The 17,262-nt window shown below is 36.3% G+C and overlaps 1 protein-coding gene across 34 annotated transcripts in view; it reads left to right on the top strand.

Moving 5' to 3' along the window:
* Window positions 1–17,262, top strand: part of LOC129725319 (transient receptor potential cation channel trpm) — a 296,317-nt gene that overhangs the window by 247,989 nt on the left and 31,066 nt on the right. For 25 of the 34 annotated variants that reach the window (XM_055680978.1, XM_055680976.1, XM_055680972.1 and 22 more), the window contains 6 exons: window positions 5,555–5,711; window positions 5,816–5,963; window positions 6,026–7,060; window positions 7,120–7,272; window positions 7,523–7,591; window positions 9,475–9,531. In XM_055680978.1, coding sequence (XP_055536953.1) covers window positions 5,555–5,711; window positions 5,816–5,963; window positions 6,026–7,060; window positions 7,120–7,272; window positions 7,523–7,591; window positions 9,475–9,531 — 1,619 coding nt within the window. The remainder of the gene's footprint in view (window positions 1–5,554; window positions 5,712–5,815; window positions 5,964–6,025; window positions 7,061–7,119; window positions 7,273–7,522; window positions 7,592–9,474; window positions 9,532–17,262) is intronic. The other 9 variants (XM_055680962.1, XM_055680965.1, XM_055680980.1 and 6 more) reach the window with 4 other exon arrangements.

The following is a 17,262-nucleotide window of genomic DNA, read 5'->3' as shown; positions in this document are numbered from 1 at the left end:
GTAAGTCGCCATCTTGGATTTCAATGGCATTTGAAGACAATTTCTGACCCCTGAGTGTCATCTGGTTAAAAAAACACTCATATTAAGTGGTATTTTGTCATTTCCGGCTGTTTTCCAGACAACGGAAGTCGCCATCCTACAATTCAAAATGTTGCCTGAAGTTGATAGGTCGATTTGTGGCTTCAGTGCATCATAACAATTCCGTAAATACGCATACTGGGTGGTATTTGGTCATTTGCCGCTGTTTTTCGGAGACCGGAAGTCGCCATCTTGGATTTCGAAATGGTATTTGGAAATCTACCAGAAAAAGGAAGGGTGTCGAAACAATATGGACATGTTTGTTTTGTTACACCTAAAAACATTCACTTGCCAAATTTGGTTATCTTTGCTTGATTGGTTCTTGAGCTGAGCGAAATTTTAGTTTCATTTGTATGGGACCCCTCCCTTATAGAAGAGGGAGGGATGTCAAACCATTATGGGTATATTTGTTATCCCTAAAAACATTCACCTGCCAAAATTGGTTCCAATTAGTTGGTTAGTTCTCGAGATAAACAGAAATTTGTTTTTCATTTGTATGGAACCCCTCTCTCGCAGAAGAGGGAGGGGAGTTAAACCGTTATGGACATATTTGTTACCTCTAAAATTATTCACATACCAAATTTGGTTGTATTTGGTTGATTGGTTTTCACGCTTTGCGAAATTCGTGTTTTATTTGTATGAGGCCCCTCCCTTGTAGAAGAAGGAGGGGTGTCAAACCATTTTGGATATATTTGTTACCCCTAAAAACAACCACCTCCCAAATTTGGTTTTATTTGCTTGGTTAGTTCTCGAGATGTGGAGGAATTTGTGTTTCATTTGTATAGAACCCTCCCTTCCAGAAGAGGGAGGGGTGTCGAACCAATATGTACATATTTGTTACTCCTAAAAACATCCATATGCCAAATTTGGTTCCATTTGCTCAGTTAGTTTTTGAGATGTGCAGAAATTTGTATTTCGTCTGTATGGGACCCCTCCCTTCCAGAAGAGGGAGGGGTCTCAAACCATCATAGGAACCTTCATCGGCCCCTAAAACCCCTACATACAAATTTTCACGTCTATCGGTTCGGTAGTTTCCGAGCCTTTATGGATCAGACAGACAGACAGACCGGACTGCATTTTTATAGGTATAGATATATAATATCGTATGCAGCCTCGCGTCTTTCCGACTTCGCGTCCATTTGGCCTTGCGTCCATTCAGCCCCACGTCCATTCGGCCTCGTATTCATCCGGCCTCGAGTCCGTTATGCCTTGTAGCAGTACTTCTCGTATCTATTATGCCTCACGTCCGTTATGCCTCGCGTCTTAATGCCTAGCGTCCATATGCCTCGTGGTTCGTCCCCGTTTCAGCCAAATCAAAATTGATGATTGAAAAAATATATAAATTGAATAATTTTTTAATCTTACTAGGAAACAATGTATAGCCGTGCGCATGCGGGATGAGATCCTATAAAAATCACCAACATTATTTAACTTTTCATAACATCATTTTTCTTCACACTAAAACTGGAAGAATTTATTTTAACAATATTTTTTTTCACACAATAACTGATAAAAATCCCACCTTGGAGACCACATAAAAGTTCATAATTGATTGAATATGGTTATTTATTCTTCAACTCCACACTATTGTCGTTTCCTCCTCGGAACATTTATTCACAGCAATAAAAATCAAACGTATTTTGTATTTTTTGATCTTCGATGCATAATTAGTTGCAAAAAGTTTTGAGTTGAAATTAATGCAGACGAAGTCTCTTAGCACAAGGCACCATAAGGCACACTTTAACAGCTCACAATTATATCCTTTCAACTAGTCATACTGGGCACAACCATGATAGCGCACGCGAAGTCTCATTTGCCCACTATAAGAGTAGCCTAGAAAGAGCTTGACCGAGTCAGCTGGTATGATGAATTAGCTAAGTCACCAATTGAATATAAAAATTTGGAACGATACATGCGTTTAAAACCTAAAAAACTTATATGAAACAACATTGAATTCTAAGGGTATGATCGAGTATTATGGTTTTCTCAGCAATCGCTTCGATCATACCAATCAACTTTCTAATGACCGTATTGCCGAATTTCTTATTAACTCGACCAGATATTTCCAGCAACCTCTCAGAATTCAATGAAACATGAATCTATGTTGGTATGAAATCTTTACTAAAATAAGCAAATGTGCAATTTTTTTCAAAATTCATTTAGACTAACATATGAAAAGTGAAATTTTAAAACCTTTTCAAAAAATCGATATCCTAAATAATGAAGAGAGATAAAAGAAAGTTGTGGAATGACGGATTTTAAAAAATTAAATAAATTTTCGTATAAAAATATTGAAAACTAAAAAAGATTTTAAAAACAAAAAGTGACAGAAAATGAAAACGCCCACTTGCGATTTCTTAAAACTTAGCTTTTTGAATGAACGATATAATTGCCTAAAACTTTTTGACTATTTTTGATTAGACACTATCAAGAAAAATAGCTTTCCTAACATTTTTTTCTTGTCCTTGGAATGTTTGTTGGAAATTTTTTTCCTCAAAAGTGCCTACTTTTAAATGCTAAAATGATTCAGGCAACTAAATCGTTTAACTTTTTTTTCCCTTGTAGAAGACTGAACCACTGCGACCATTGTTTGATCTATTGTGGTATGCTTCACCTTACTCGAAGTGCGTACGAGCAGGTACATCACTATTTGGCGAGTTGATGTCCTTGCTACATTGCACATTTATCCCAGTTGGGCAACGCACTTCGTATGAAGTTTATTACCTCACCAGGACTTTCCCTACAAATTTCGGTAGGTTCTATGTGTCCCTTACCGAAGATACGCAATCTGCGTTGTATTAATACTCGGCATTCGCAGAGTAGATGTTCTGAAATTTCGCTTTCGATGCCACACAGGCGACATTTATCATCATCAAGTTTGCCTATCTTCTTGAGATGATACTTACTCGGACAGTGCTCTGTAATAAGACCTGTGAATGTCCTCAAGTCTTTCTTATTTTTATGAGTGAATGTCCTCAAGTCTTTCTTATTTTATGAGTTAGAGAAACATTCGGTTATACGGTCATTAATCTCGATCATACTCGATCATTGGAACACTTTTAGTATATACAACAACTGATTAAATGATGCTAATTTAGTTGCCAGAAAGTGCCATTTATTGAAATATTGTAACTGAAAAAACACTAAAATTTGGACTGAAAACTAGATTTTAAAGCAAACTATTGAATATACAATGTCGAAATGCTGAAAATGCATCTTAATGATATCAACAACTTTGTAGAATATGCCAACTTGATACGATGCGATTTCAACTCAAAATACTACAAGGTATACACCCCTAGCGTTGTATGAAATGGTGACGTGGGACTAAACACTGTAATTACTGTAATTACAGACACAATAAGTTCGTTTGTTCAGTGATTTACGCATTTTAGTTCTCAGCCTCCCCTTCATTTTTTACAGAAATATATTTAACTACACTCGAAAGAAATTCATTTACACTTGGTGATGTTGTGCATGTGGTGTTTTTTGTGCAAACAATATTTAACAATTACAACGAACTTAAAGTTTAAAATGATTCATATTTGTTTTTACTTAACAAGATTGTTTCATTGCCAACAATTACATTCACTGTATTACGAAGACAGCTAATTTGCAAAAATGTTCAATTCTTGTTGAGTAATTCATGGTTTTTATGGTAATCATATTCATGAGATAAACTTTCGATCACCATCAGTAGCAGCATTGCAGTTTTGATTGCACGCGAACAGAAGTCGTGCCCGCTTCAATGATAGACGACGAGAAACTAGCGGCGTTCTGCTCCAGATATACTCTACGGTACTGTTGCTTTTACCAGCATGTTTTCTTTCAAGACATCAGTTTCTGATACGCTCAAACAGAAGGCTTAGAAATTGTTTAAAAAAGGGGTTATTTCAAACTTTACGAACAACCTTTACCTTCGAGACATCAAATTAGTCTAGGTTCATGGAAGCAACCATAAATTGACCTATTAGGACGGGGAGATTATGTAAATTTTTTTTTGGATATTGATACAGAGAATCAACAGGGAATGATTGGTGTCTATTCATGTCGTCTGTGCTAGGAATGCTCGCATGCAGCGTTGCCAGGTATCCAGATTTAGCTGGATTATCCAGATTTTTGAACATGTATCCAGGTAAACAGATTTGATGTCCAATTATCCAGATTTTTCATGAATGATCCAGATTTTATCCAGATTTTATTTTCTCTGTTCCGCAAAAAGGTCATCACTTCAAATTTGGCGCGAAATTTTGCAATTTTGTCACCTTAAATTTGTACGTACCTCAAGACTTATATCCGAAGAATTTAACTTTCACCCCACGAAATGACTTCCAGATTTTTTCCAGATTTTTTTTTTGCCTTTTCCAGATTTTTAAAAAAATGACCTGGCAACGCTGCTCGCATGTGATTGGTTCATTGTTCGCGTAAATTTGTCCTTGATACTTTTTTATCGATTTTTACCGCTTTGCAATGAAAAAATAATGATAAATAGCGTATTTCAAAATTGTTCAATATTTTATCTATCATATTGGTTATTGTTATCCATCATGTGGTTATGCTGTTATTAACGTTTGAAATCTAACGCAACATTTGCCAGTTTCATTTCCAATTTTACAGAATGCATACCAGTATAGAAAACAAAGACGTACTTCAACGTCAAATCTCAATACACTAAGGTTACTTTCTACTCGTTTTCTCACGCGGATTCCGGAATTAATGTGTTTTTTTTACGCGGATTCTGGGATTTTCGCGTTTTTTACACGGATTCCGAAATTTACGCGGTATTTTTTTCTTACGCGGACTCCGGTTTTCCTTCACTCGGTTTGCAAAATTTACGCGGTTTTTTCTAATTGCTAAGTTATATGCATCCTATTTTTTAAGATTTTTAAAATCTACTCTAACTGCACAAATCAAAATATATCCATATAACTAAAGTGTTCAATCATCTTCATAATGTCTAGGCTTTGCGAATATTAAAAATACTGAGCAAAAATACACAAACTAGCTCAATTCAATTTTTTTTTCGAATTTGAATTCTCAAAAGTCCAATGCACCGTCATTTCATACAAAAGCCATAGCCGATTTTATAAAATCTATGTATAGGATTACACTAATCGACTTGCTGTCATAAATAGAGAATGCGATTATTAAAAAACAATCCTGTTTCATCTGTTTCAACCGAATTATACGGTTCTGCAATTTTCATGAATGCCTATGTACGCTTTTCCAGCTGATGAATACTCTACCATATCTAGAAGCTAAAGCTTGTTCTAACTCTACCTTTCCTGTGTTAACTGTTGTAAAGCATTTTTAGATGTATTCTAGAACCCCCATATCACCGCTCCTCGGTTAAATATCGCTCACCCATCCTGATTTACCCAACCCATAGAATATTGCTATTGAAATAAGCTAGTGAGATTGTTTGTTTTTGTTTTTTTTTTTTTCTTTCTTTCCGAATCGTTTTTCTCACCTCTAGTCACCCATTCGAGCACACCCGTAGTCTGCCTGGTGATTGAGGGCGGCACCAACACGATTCGAGCAGTGCTAGAATACGTCACCGATAGCCCACCGGTGCCAGTAGTGGTTTGCGACGGGTCGGGCCGGGCGGCCGATTTGATCGCATTTGTACATAAGTAATTATCCGATAGATTCGTTGATTCATGATATAATTATTATAATCGGTTGTAAACAGGTTATTTACTGCATTGAATTGATATTTCTGTCCCTTCTGTCCTAGGTATGCCTCTGATTCAGGCGAACAGGTTGTGTTAGAATCGATGCACGAGTATTTACTAGGAACGATACAGAAAACGTTCGAAGTGAGCCCTGAACAGGCCGAGCAACTCTATCAGGAACTAATCTTGTGCACTAAGAATAAAAATTTGGTAGGCTTGTAACTTGAACAATGAGATTAAATTACACTGATATTTATGACGATATTGCACAGATAACGGTATTTCGAATACAGGATCGACCAGAAGGCACGGTTCAGGAATTAGATCAAACAATACTGACTGCACTTTTTAAATCTCAGCACTTGAGTCCTCCGGAGCAGTTAAGTTTGGCGTTAACCTGGAACCGGGTGGATATTGCCCGTACGGAAATATTCGTTTACGGTCAGGAATGGCCCCACGGTGCTTTGGATGAGGCAATGATGCAAGCACTGGAGCACGATCGAATAGACTTTGTAAAACTATTGCTGGAGAATGGAGTTTCGATGAGAAAGTTCCTAACGATTCCTCGATTAGAGGAATTGTATAACACAAAACATGGGCCTGCGAATACGCTGGGATATATTTTAAGGGACGTTAGGCCTCACATTCCAAAGGGTTACGTTTATACCCTGCACGATATCGGTCTAGTGATAAATAAATTGATGGGTGGAGCCTACCGGTCGTACTATACCCGACGAAAGTTTCGACCAATATATGCTAAGGTTATGAATAGCTATGTCAACACTCACCGAAAGCCGTCAACATTTGCACGCTCGGCGGGTGTGAACTCGATGAGTCTGGTTACGGGATTACTGCCGGTTACATCGGATATGGCCTTATTTGAGTTCCCGTTTAACGAACTTTTAATTTGGGCTGTGCTTACGAAACGTCAGCAGATGGCGTTGCTGATGTGGACACATGGGGAAGAAGCGCTCGCGAAATCCCTCGTAGCTTGTAAACTATATAAAGCAATGGCACACGAAGCGGCTGATGATGATCTAGACACGGAAATTTACGAAGAACTACGCAGTTACGCCAAAGAGTTTGAGTCCAAAGGTTTAAAATTGCTGGATTTCTGTTACCGACAGGATGCGGAGAGAGCTCAACGGTTGCTTACGTGTGAGCTTCAATCATGGTCTAGTCAAAGTTGCTTGTCGTTGGCAGTAGCGGCAAATCATCGGTCAATTCTCGCTCATCCTTGTAGCCAAATAATTCTTGCGGATCTGTGGATGGGCGGGCTGAGGACTAGGAAAAACACAAATCTTAAGGTTTGTACAAATGTTTTTTCTAGGATCGTGATGAGTTCATTTGTACTTTCTCCCTCCAGGTTATCTTGGGCCTGTTGGTGCCTCCGTTTGTTAAGAAGCTGGACTTCAAATCGAAGGAGGAGCTCCAGCAGATGCCTCAAACCGAAGAAGAACATCTAGAGAACCAGTGTCTGGACTATGACGACAACGGAAAGCACAATCCAGACGCAGAGGTAAAAATTAATTGCTATTATCTTCGCTTACTCTAGCTTATAATTCCCATATACTTCTAATGCGTTTTCTTCTTCTACTGTTTGAAAACTTATAACTTATCGGAACGTCGTTTTTATTGTAACAAATTTTGCTGCCTTCCAAATTTTAAAATCTTGATGTTTTACCCCTTCAATACGTTTCTAACAAACTATGAACTAACCACCTGCGATCAAACGAATGGTCAAAAATGATCCGCACTTAATAAAACAGAAGCCGCATGAGCTACAATCTGACAATGTGCAATCTGTTGCCGATCACAGTCTGACACGATCCGCGCAGGTATTGGATGGAACTCTAATTACTATTTTTTCACCCACTAGTTATTCCTAATACCCACTCAGTAGCGTTATATTGTTTACATTGCACTTTGTCCTTTTCACTTGAAAATATGTGCTTTTATACTTGAAGTTCGTTCGAAGAATAATATTCGTCATTGAAGTTCACCACTTTCCCGCTATTCGTAACGCTTTTCTTCCCCCTTTTCTCAAAAGTTTTCCATATAGTTTTACACATGCTGGTACTTTTTCTAGTCAAGATGCATCACACTAAAACAACAGACACACGATTTTTACGAAACTTGAAATATTCGCCTAACTGATTTGACAATCAACAAATTCACATGCATAGGCTTAGCGAAAACATAACATTTTGCATATGCTCAAAATATTTAACAGTCACACAACCAGTCTACTTACATAAAAAGCACCTTTTATAACAATGGCATCATCCATGAAATTAGATGCATGCATGAAGTTGAATTCGGTTGATTTTTTCGAGCTAAGTCTGTTGAGTTACCTCAGTAGAAGCTTCTACGATTGTAGCTCCTATATATTTTGTATTTGTTCAGTGGTATTTAGCAGGCTCAAATATTTTTTCGATTTCTGCTTTGTTAATGAGAATTTTTACTTGGTTGATCTATTTGATTTAATTTTCATTTTTTGGTCACAAATATTTTTCTTGACGATTGTAAACAATTGTAAACCAAACTTGCGCTTTATAAATCTTTCATAAAGTTAAAATATTAAATTTTTTTTTTAATTTTGATGTTTTACGAATTTCGATACGATCTCAAAATGGCTCAAATTATATTACATGAAAAACTGTAAAGATTTAAATATATTTTCTGTGTGCAAAAAATCGCCTTTGAACTTAATGTAATAGAAATCTCCTATGTTTGAACACTTTTATAATGGATTTTACAGCTTGATTAAAAATATTTGCTTGAGTATATTCTGATACAGCAGGAACAAATTGATGTGTGAAATTTAACTCGTTTTTATCCTTTAACATTGGATAAATAAAAAGGCTTACGTATCATGATCAAATTAACTCGTTCGGTGAGCCGAATGCTGAAAATGAATAAAATTTGTACCACCAGTTTATATCAATGGTTAGCTCGTAGTTGGCAGCGAGGGTAAAGAATTTGCCTTTAGATTATAAGATATTCTAGGCCATAAGGCATTAGATTTAATTGGTTCCGTAAAACATTAATTTGTATTGTGCCGTGTCAAATAAATATTGTGTGAACAAAAAAAAATCAATGGTTCGCTTGAAGAACAGTTGCTCGCATATCTTTCACATGTGACTACATCGGTGACTGGCCAGTTGAAACATTGACCTTGTTTGTTTTACGAGGCGCTGTTCTCAAATATATGTAAAGATTCATTCTACAGCTTACAAATTATTTTAACACTCTGTATTATAATTCTACTACTATTTACCCTTTCCACTGCACGGAATGTCTTTCTTCTTGTAACTTCAATATGACGTCGTTCGATTTCGAACATAGCCATCGTTGCTTTAATTCATTTCGGATAGAATAATAGAGATTAAGTTATGGTTTTCTGTTCGGTGTAAACTACGTTTTAACCCAATACCGCTCTAGGTGCTCTCCTTCATTACTCGTTTTAACTATAGAAACTAGGGTAATGACAATCCAACCACACTGTATTGTTTATAAAATAAATTTCCTACAGTAATATGCTAACCGATTTTCTCTTTTTTTCTTTTTTCTACTGTTGGAAATATTCCAAAACACACGACATGCTTCTTCTGGTTTTGCCATATCATTGCCCTTCTTGGGCCGTGTGTGTATATAAAACCTTGCATCATTTTGTAAAAAAAAAAACTTAAACCATAAAAATACGTCCGACTTGCTTCAGGCGCTTTTGTCCGACACGTACTCTATGAAAGATACCAAAGTGCAGGAGAACGGAAAAGTAAGTTTTGTACATTAGCTTGTAACCCGTAACCATTCACGCTGCCACTAAACCTACACTACTTACTATACACTGTTTCTGTCACACTTACTTCGCTAACCTTGCTTCCTGCGTGTACACCTCTCTGTAACATCATAACACACATTCCTAGCATCAATCGAGGAAAGACGTCGTTTCAAAGTTTTAATTCAACACGTTACCCACGTCCTGCTATAACATTCAACTTGCGACGATCCGCCTACAATCAAGTTTTACGGGTTGTTTTGCGAAAAGGGGACCAGCAAATTTTCTCTCTACTGCCGTTTGTTGAGCTGTCATTAGTAACTCTCTCCTTTGGAATTTTTTGAAATGTTAGAACTGCTTTTTAGTGAAAGTGTCCCTATTTTGGCCATAACATTCCTATAGACGCCACTTCTAAATTTTATATAGGCTACACTAAGCAAATAAATGACACGATGCTGATGTTTCTTTCATGGACTGCTTTTTGGTTTGTTTTATTGAGATAAAAGATTTTCGTGCGTTTAAGCACCAGTTAAGAGTCTGTTTTACAATGGATGAATTTGACGTATCCACCTTTTTTTAAGGGGTGGGGGTTTAGTAGCTTAAGTATTTATGATAAATATTAGTAAATAATGAGTATGTATGTCCACTGACAAATGGTGACTTTTCAACACTGTTAGAAAAATTGTAATTTTAATTGTTAAGCTTTGTTTGCTTTCGTAGTTAGGACTTATCATTCGTAGGGATTTAAACCTACTTGTTAATAAGGGGAAGTAGACTTACAACTACCTTAATTGCTAACTAATTGCCTATAAAGAGAGCTTATCGTAGCAATTTAGGATTGCAACGATTTTTGTCGGAATTTTTAATAATTTAATTTGACATAGCTTCTAATGTTTCAACACCAGTAAGTCTATGTAATTCGAGTGTACCAAACAAATCATTCTCAGAATTTTATTCTGAATCCTTTGAAGCGTTTTCTTCCTTATTAAACAATAACTTAACCAAATCGGTACAGCATAAAACATTGCTGGTCTTAAAATGTGTTTGTTAATCAAATGTTTGTTTTCTGAACAAAGTTTGGAATTTCGATTAATGAGAGGATATAAACATCTTATATATTTGATGCATTTTGCTTGTATACCCTCAATGCGACGTATCCAACTTCAAGCGATTGTAATATTCGATTAAAATTTTTCCTTCAGTAAATTTCAAGTAAATGATAGCACTTCGCTTGTTGTTTTTGTAAGTGGAATTTTGTTTGAACCTATTTTCCAACGTTGAATTCGACAGCGCGACTACTGGCTGTCTACAGTTGTAGTGAGGATAATGTTTTATAAATAATTCTATCTGTGATACCTACTCTGTTGAGAATTTTCGCAAAAGAATGGGAGAGGGTTTTTAGGTAGTGAGAGAGACAGGTTGGTTCATACGAAATACTAATTACTTGTGGAGTAATGACCGTTTTGCCGAAACGCTATTTTATAGAGAGTCTTGCTGCGTTAACGATCGTGACCCAGCAAATCAACTGAAATAAAAAAACTCATATTATTTCATTAGTTCAGAAGTGTGCCGGGTATCTAAACGATCTTTTTTATAAGTATTTTGTTTCAAGGGCAAAGTGTTCAAGTGTTTTTCTGAAAAAATACTACAAGGTATACAGCCCTAGGGTTGTATGAAATGGTGACGTAGGACTAAACACTGTAATTAGAAGGATTTTTTGTTACAAAGGTTACAGAATCTGCAGACAGCAACAATTCGTTTGTTCTGTGTGTATTTTTCTACACGCAGCCTCCCCATCTTTCTTTTTATTTTCTTTTTAGAAATTGGTATATTGAACAACACTCGAAAGAACTTGATTACATTTCACGATATTGTGTAGTGTTTTGAAGTAGAATACTTCTCTCAGGAAGTTCGGCTACATAGGGATGTGAAATGAAAATCTAAAACCGAAAAAAGTGAAAAATATGTCCAATTTCAAATGCTAATAAATCGGTTAGTATTCGATGGATTTCCTTCGTTCTTGCCTCAATAGATTGGAAAATCTTCTAAGATTCTTCCCAAAAGAAGATAATTGTAATTTTATTATTCACACTATTGTACTATTGAAAATACTCAAGCCTTGTCAAAACGAAAAATTCGACCTCTGATTGGTCGTTATATGATTGCTTTCCAAGCACGGTCGACAGAATCATATACCTTGCAATTTAAAACATGCTATTTGGCCTATACAAGAGCCTGTTTCAGCCGAATCGGCTCATAATAGTTCTAGACAGCGACAACAGCAGTCCCTTTAGCAGCAGCACTAGCAGTGCAGTGGATATCAGCGATGGAGGAAAGCGGTCACAGCTGTGACGTAGCAATGGATAGCGCACTAGTTGAAGCGGATTGAGGCAGTTTAGTGAAATGCAGTCTCTGTGCGATAGTGGGCACTAGTACATGCATTCAATGAAAAGTTGACTCATTTTGACAACACGTTCTAAATTTTACTTCATCTCCGTGTCTCATAACATACTGAATTAACTTTTCCTTCAGTCATTGGCATGACATCCGAAAAAATTTTACCTCAAAATTTAAAAATTGTCAAGCCCCAACCATGACAAGCAACTTACTATATCATTGAAAAAGGTCAATCCTTGTTGAAGCGGAAAATTCGATTGATCTGATTATTCGACGTTTATTTACTAGAAAAATGACTGACACGCAAGCAGCCGGGTTATCTGTATTGTAAAAGTATTCTACTTCAACCTTGCGGTCGTGGCTTTGCATACAACCTTCCTGTGATTTTTTTGTGCGAACAACATTTATTTAACAAGGCATAAGCGTATAGTTGTTATTGCAGAAGCACCAAGAATTTCTCACAATGCGTCTGAATCAGAATTAACTCTATTTCCTCATAAACCCAATCCAACAGAACCTACGTTATCATAACACAGGATTTTTTCTTATTTAACTCTGATCAAATTAAATTTTATACATAAATCTTATAATGGAAATAATTTCGAAGCCGTTACATAGGTTCACTCATAGGGAAACATAAGAAGATATGTTGAACAAAATTATCAACAAGTTCCTGCGAAAAATCATAACAATCAACAATTACAAGGAAGTTAAAGTTCGAAATGATTAATTTCTGTTTCTGTGTTTGACAAGTTTTTTTTTCATTTGCCAACAATTACATTCACTGTATTACGAAAACAGCTACGTACGACATATATGTAAGAATATTATTTGTTAAGTTGAAAACAAAACTATATCATCTAACAATGTTGAAATGTGAACAAAGATTTTGAATAGATCCTAGTGAATTGACAAAATATTCAGGTATTTTGGTATGGATTAGGTACTTCCGTATGGACAAAATTTAAAAAAAAATAAGGGTATCTATCTCTGAGCTGACATTTTTTTTTCAGAATTCAAGCATTGGAAAAACGTCTAAGAATGTTGCTAATTTTGTTAAAAAAAAAAACCTTGGCATTTGCATACACTAGTGACATAACAATTATTTTCGGAATTAATAAATTTTTTCTATTTTATATGTTTTCCAAATAATGCACGGTGCCATAAATATGAATGCTATTCGTACTTTTTAATGAAAAATCAAAAATCGTTTCAATTTTGTACCTCTTTAAAGAAAAAAAACACGAAAAAACGCCGAAAAACAAAAAAAAAACTAATTTTTCATCCACGCCCAAGTCTTTAAGAGACTGCAAGAAACTAGTGAAACCACTGGTGAAGCTAGTACTTATCCCCGTCTTCCGAGTGAAGACTGCTGTTTTTGCAGCTTTTTGTAGCTTTGCGAGAAATTATATTTTGAAAAAGTGCATTTTTTTATCTAAAATGTCCTAAATATTATGAAAAAGTTGAAAATTTACCCAAGGTATGTTCGGCAGAATGATGTATTTTTTAAATATGAAAAAATGTCTAGAATATAGTAGGCCTCTAAAATCACTTCAGATAAAGTTATTTGGTATTTTTCGATTTTTAGAAACTTTAAGGATGTCTGTGTATAAAACTACCTGTATGTGGTCGATTTTCAAGAGATAGAAGCAAAGTGTCTTCATTAAAGTTTTTCTACATAAGATTGTCTACAACTTTGCTGTAGACTTTGTTTTGATTTGATAAGTAAATAAAAAAATAAAATTTTTATCTCACTTTTAGGTGAATTAATCAAAAATTTATTTACACCAAAAGATTCCCCTTAAGATCTAGAAAAACTTTGTCGAATACACTGTAGCATTTAAATGACATTTTTATACTCAAAAGGCTGACCATCACGTTTTTCGCGTTATAAACCACTGTGCAGCGGCGCTCTGCTCCACATGATATGTACATTATACTGTACGGTATTGTTGCTTTTACCAGCATGTTTTCTTTCAAGACATCAGTTTTTATTATGCTCTGACAGCAGGTTTAGAAATTGTTCAAGTAAAAGTATTGTTTCAAAACTTTTCGAAAGATCTTTACCTTCGAGACTTCAAATTAGTCTAAGTTCATGGAAGCAAATAGGGATGGGCGATACTGTCTGAAGTATCGATACCTGAGTACTCGAATACTTTTGCACAAAACGATACCAAGTATCGTGGTATCGGTATAGGAAGTATCGATGCCAAAATACTCGATGCTTTTGACGGAAGACGATACCGTAGGTATCGATACTGGTGTCGCCTATCCCTAATAGAAGGCATCGGTGGTATCGGTATCGTTTCAAAGTATCGTTGGCAAAGTATCGATATCGCTACTCATCGCTAGCAACGAGTATCGATGCCAAAATACTAGATACTTTTGCTCCTGGTATCGATACCATTGGTATCGATATAAGTATCGCCCATCCCTAGAAGCAAACTTAAATTGACCTGTTGGGACGGGGAAACTCTGTCCATTTTTTTATATTGAAACAGAGAATATCACAGGGAATGGTTGGCGTCCATTAACTTCGTCTGTGCTAGGAATGCTCGCGTGTGATTGGTTAATTGTTCACGTAAACTTTCTTGTAACTTTTTATCAATTTTCACCGTTGAGCAGTGAGATAATAATGATGACTAGCGTATTATAAAACTGTTACACTTTTTATCTCTCCAACAATGTATTGGTTATTGTTATCCATCATGCGATTAGGCTGTTATTATCGTTTGAAATCTGACGTAACATTTGCCAGTTTCGTTTACTATTTTACAGAATGCATCCCAGTATAGAAAACAAAGACGTAGTCCTACGTCAAAACATGTTTTGAGCGCTAAAAGTTGCATTAAAAATTTTTTTTGGCAAAGTTCAACTTCCTGTATCAAAAAGCGATCCTTCAAAGATTGGGGAATCGACTAACGAACATTAAAAAAAGATGGAAAAAATTGGTTCAGTAGTTTCACCGCAATCCTAAACACGGCAAAGTCATTTTTTGAGAAACACCATTCCGAGATGAACGCGTATAAAGTTTCAAGTTTAGCTTATGCGGCCCCGTGACGAGTCACGCTTCGAATCGTTCTAACTTTCTTCCTTTTGCTCAGATCTTTGTGAAATTTTGTGAAAATGTTCTCAAACAATTTTTTTTTGATTTTTTGGAAACTAAAAATGAATATAACCCCTTAAAATAAGAAAACAGATCAGTAGCATAGCTAGGGGGGTGCGGTTGGTGCGGTCCGCACCAGGCCCACCACTCAAGTGGGACCAAAATCTTGCGAACACCGAACCGGTCAACATGCCCATGAGAACTTAACCTCATGTATCTGTGCTCGCTACTCTGCTCTCGTGATCCACTCGGACAAAGTATACGTGATACCGATGTTCATTTTTACCATGATTCGTGATTCGACTGACACCGAAGTTGAATGTTTTGCGATCGCAATAAAACATTCGATGCAACGTGGAAACACGCAACGAAGGAGCGATTTTTTGCAATGCTGAAAACCAGACTTGGTACAGCACGCACCACACCAGAGGCGGAACAAAAATTGAGCTCTTGCTTGCTAGGTATCACGCACTTGAGCTGGATGCTTCGGTCGATGATACGACACGCGAAGAATGAAGAATATCACCACAGAGCGGATATCTCTTCTTTGGTGTTTTTCTAAATTTACATAGAGCGCACGGTGCAGCCCCGAATCATTTTGCTTGCTTTTTTGCTTCGTGGCATTTCCGTCTTCTTGTACTCTGCTTATCTCTGCTGTATATATTACACGTAACAGCTAGTGCAGAGGGTGAGCGCTGACGACGTGTGCGGGTGATTTATATTTGTGTTGTTTTTGAAATTAAATGTCATGAATTCAATTAAATGAAATTAAATGTAATGAAGTAGCAAAATAATGCTCTGTATAATAGTTTCAAAAGAACATGCCGTGAATTTTTTTTACAATTTTTGCAACAGTTGCAATTACTTGGAATTGTTTGTTTCGTTTAAAGAAAGCATGCGTTTCGGTAAATATTTCCTGTAATATGAGGTTTAAATTGCTTTGTATGTTTGAGCCTTCAGCTAGAAAATACAGTGGAATATAATCAAGACACTATTTTGATACTTTCCGTCGTTTTAGGAAGCATAATCATCAATCTTTTTTCAAAAAACGAGTTTATATTTAAAAGAATTATTACAAAATTCCTAATCAAACTTGGTAAAGTACGCACAGCATCTCAAGCAGAGCTTGATTGTAGATCTAGCTCCATAACCCACACGCACTCGGGCTAAGTGCTTTGGTCTTCAGCTTGGTGCGTAACAAATTAAGAAAAGCATCACACAGCAAATATCTCTTCACGGATCAAAACAAAACGAAAAAAAAAAACGCTCAACGTGCCTCCAGATGAAGAACACAAGATTATCGCACTGCATTCTTAGCTTTTTTAGCTCTTGCGCCGAGCTGGTGCTTGCTACGAATGTCACATAAGACGATGATACGCTCGTAGTGTTTGGTGTCTATAATTTGGCGATGTCACCGAGCGGCTCGGAGCGGTGCTTTTACCAAGTCTGGAAAACGCTGTCTATCTGTAATGTAAATAATCTGCGTTCACGCGAGACTATATGCCGCCGAAAACAGTTGGCTCTAAGTGAAAGTTGGTCAAGTTTCCCTAAGTTAAAGTTGATCAAGAACTATTTAAGGTCAACGATGAGTAACTTGAGATTAACAAACCTTGCCATTTTATCAATCGAACGTGAAATCACTGATTCCATTGATTTTGAATCTGTAATTTCTGATTTTGACAACCAAACGGCTCAAAAAGTGAGTAAATGCCCAATTATTGATTTTGCGGACAACGGAACAAATAAGTAGAAAAATCTAAGTTTTTTGTTTGTGTCAATTCCTTTTATGGAAGAAAAAACTGCCCAGTCATTTTCATTGGGGGCCCACGTTTTTGTTACCGCACCAGGCCTACTAAACCGTAGCTACGCCACTGAAACAGATATATTCGTGGTGCAAGAGTGGTGGTGTAGAACCTACAGTAAAGATTGGAGAAGATATTTTTTTAATGAAGCAGAGGCAAATCTTCAACTTCTTAATTTAAAAAGTGACGCTGTACTGAGAAAATTTTACGTGGCATACACAATTAGTCCAAAAAGTATTCTTTCTGGTTCCTTTCTAGAAAATACCGTTCCGGGGTTAGTATCGGTTTTAGGTTTTATTATTTTATGAATCTCATGATGTTGCAGATCGGTAAATTTTCTCCTTTTTTCTTTAGATAATTGTATAGTGGTTGTGTACTGGTGTGAAATTTTCGTCAATATGAACAATTAATTGTTATGTATGG

The sequence above is a fragment of the Wyeomyia smithii genome, chromosome 2 (genome assembly GCF_029784165.1).
Source record: "Wyeomyia smithii strain HCP4-BCI-WySm-NY-G18 chromosome 2, ASM2978416v1, whole genome shotgun sequence".
Lineage (NCBI taxonomy): Eukaryota > Metazoa > Arthropoda > Insecta > Diptera > Culicidae > Wyeomyia > Wyeomyia smithii.
Note: the sequence above shows the minus strand (reverse complement) of the source record. Positions and strands in the feature narration are given on the sequence as shown.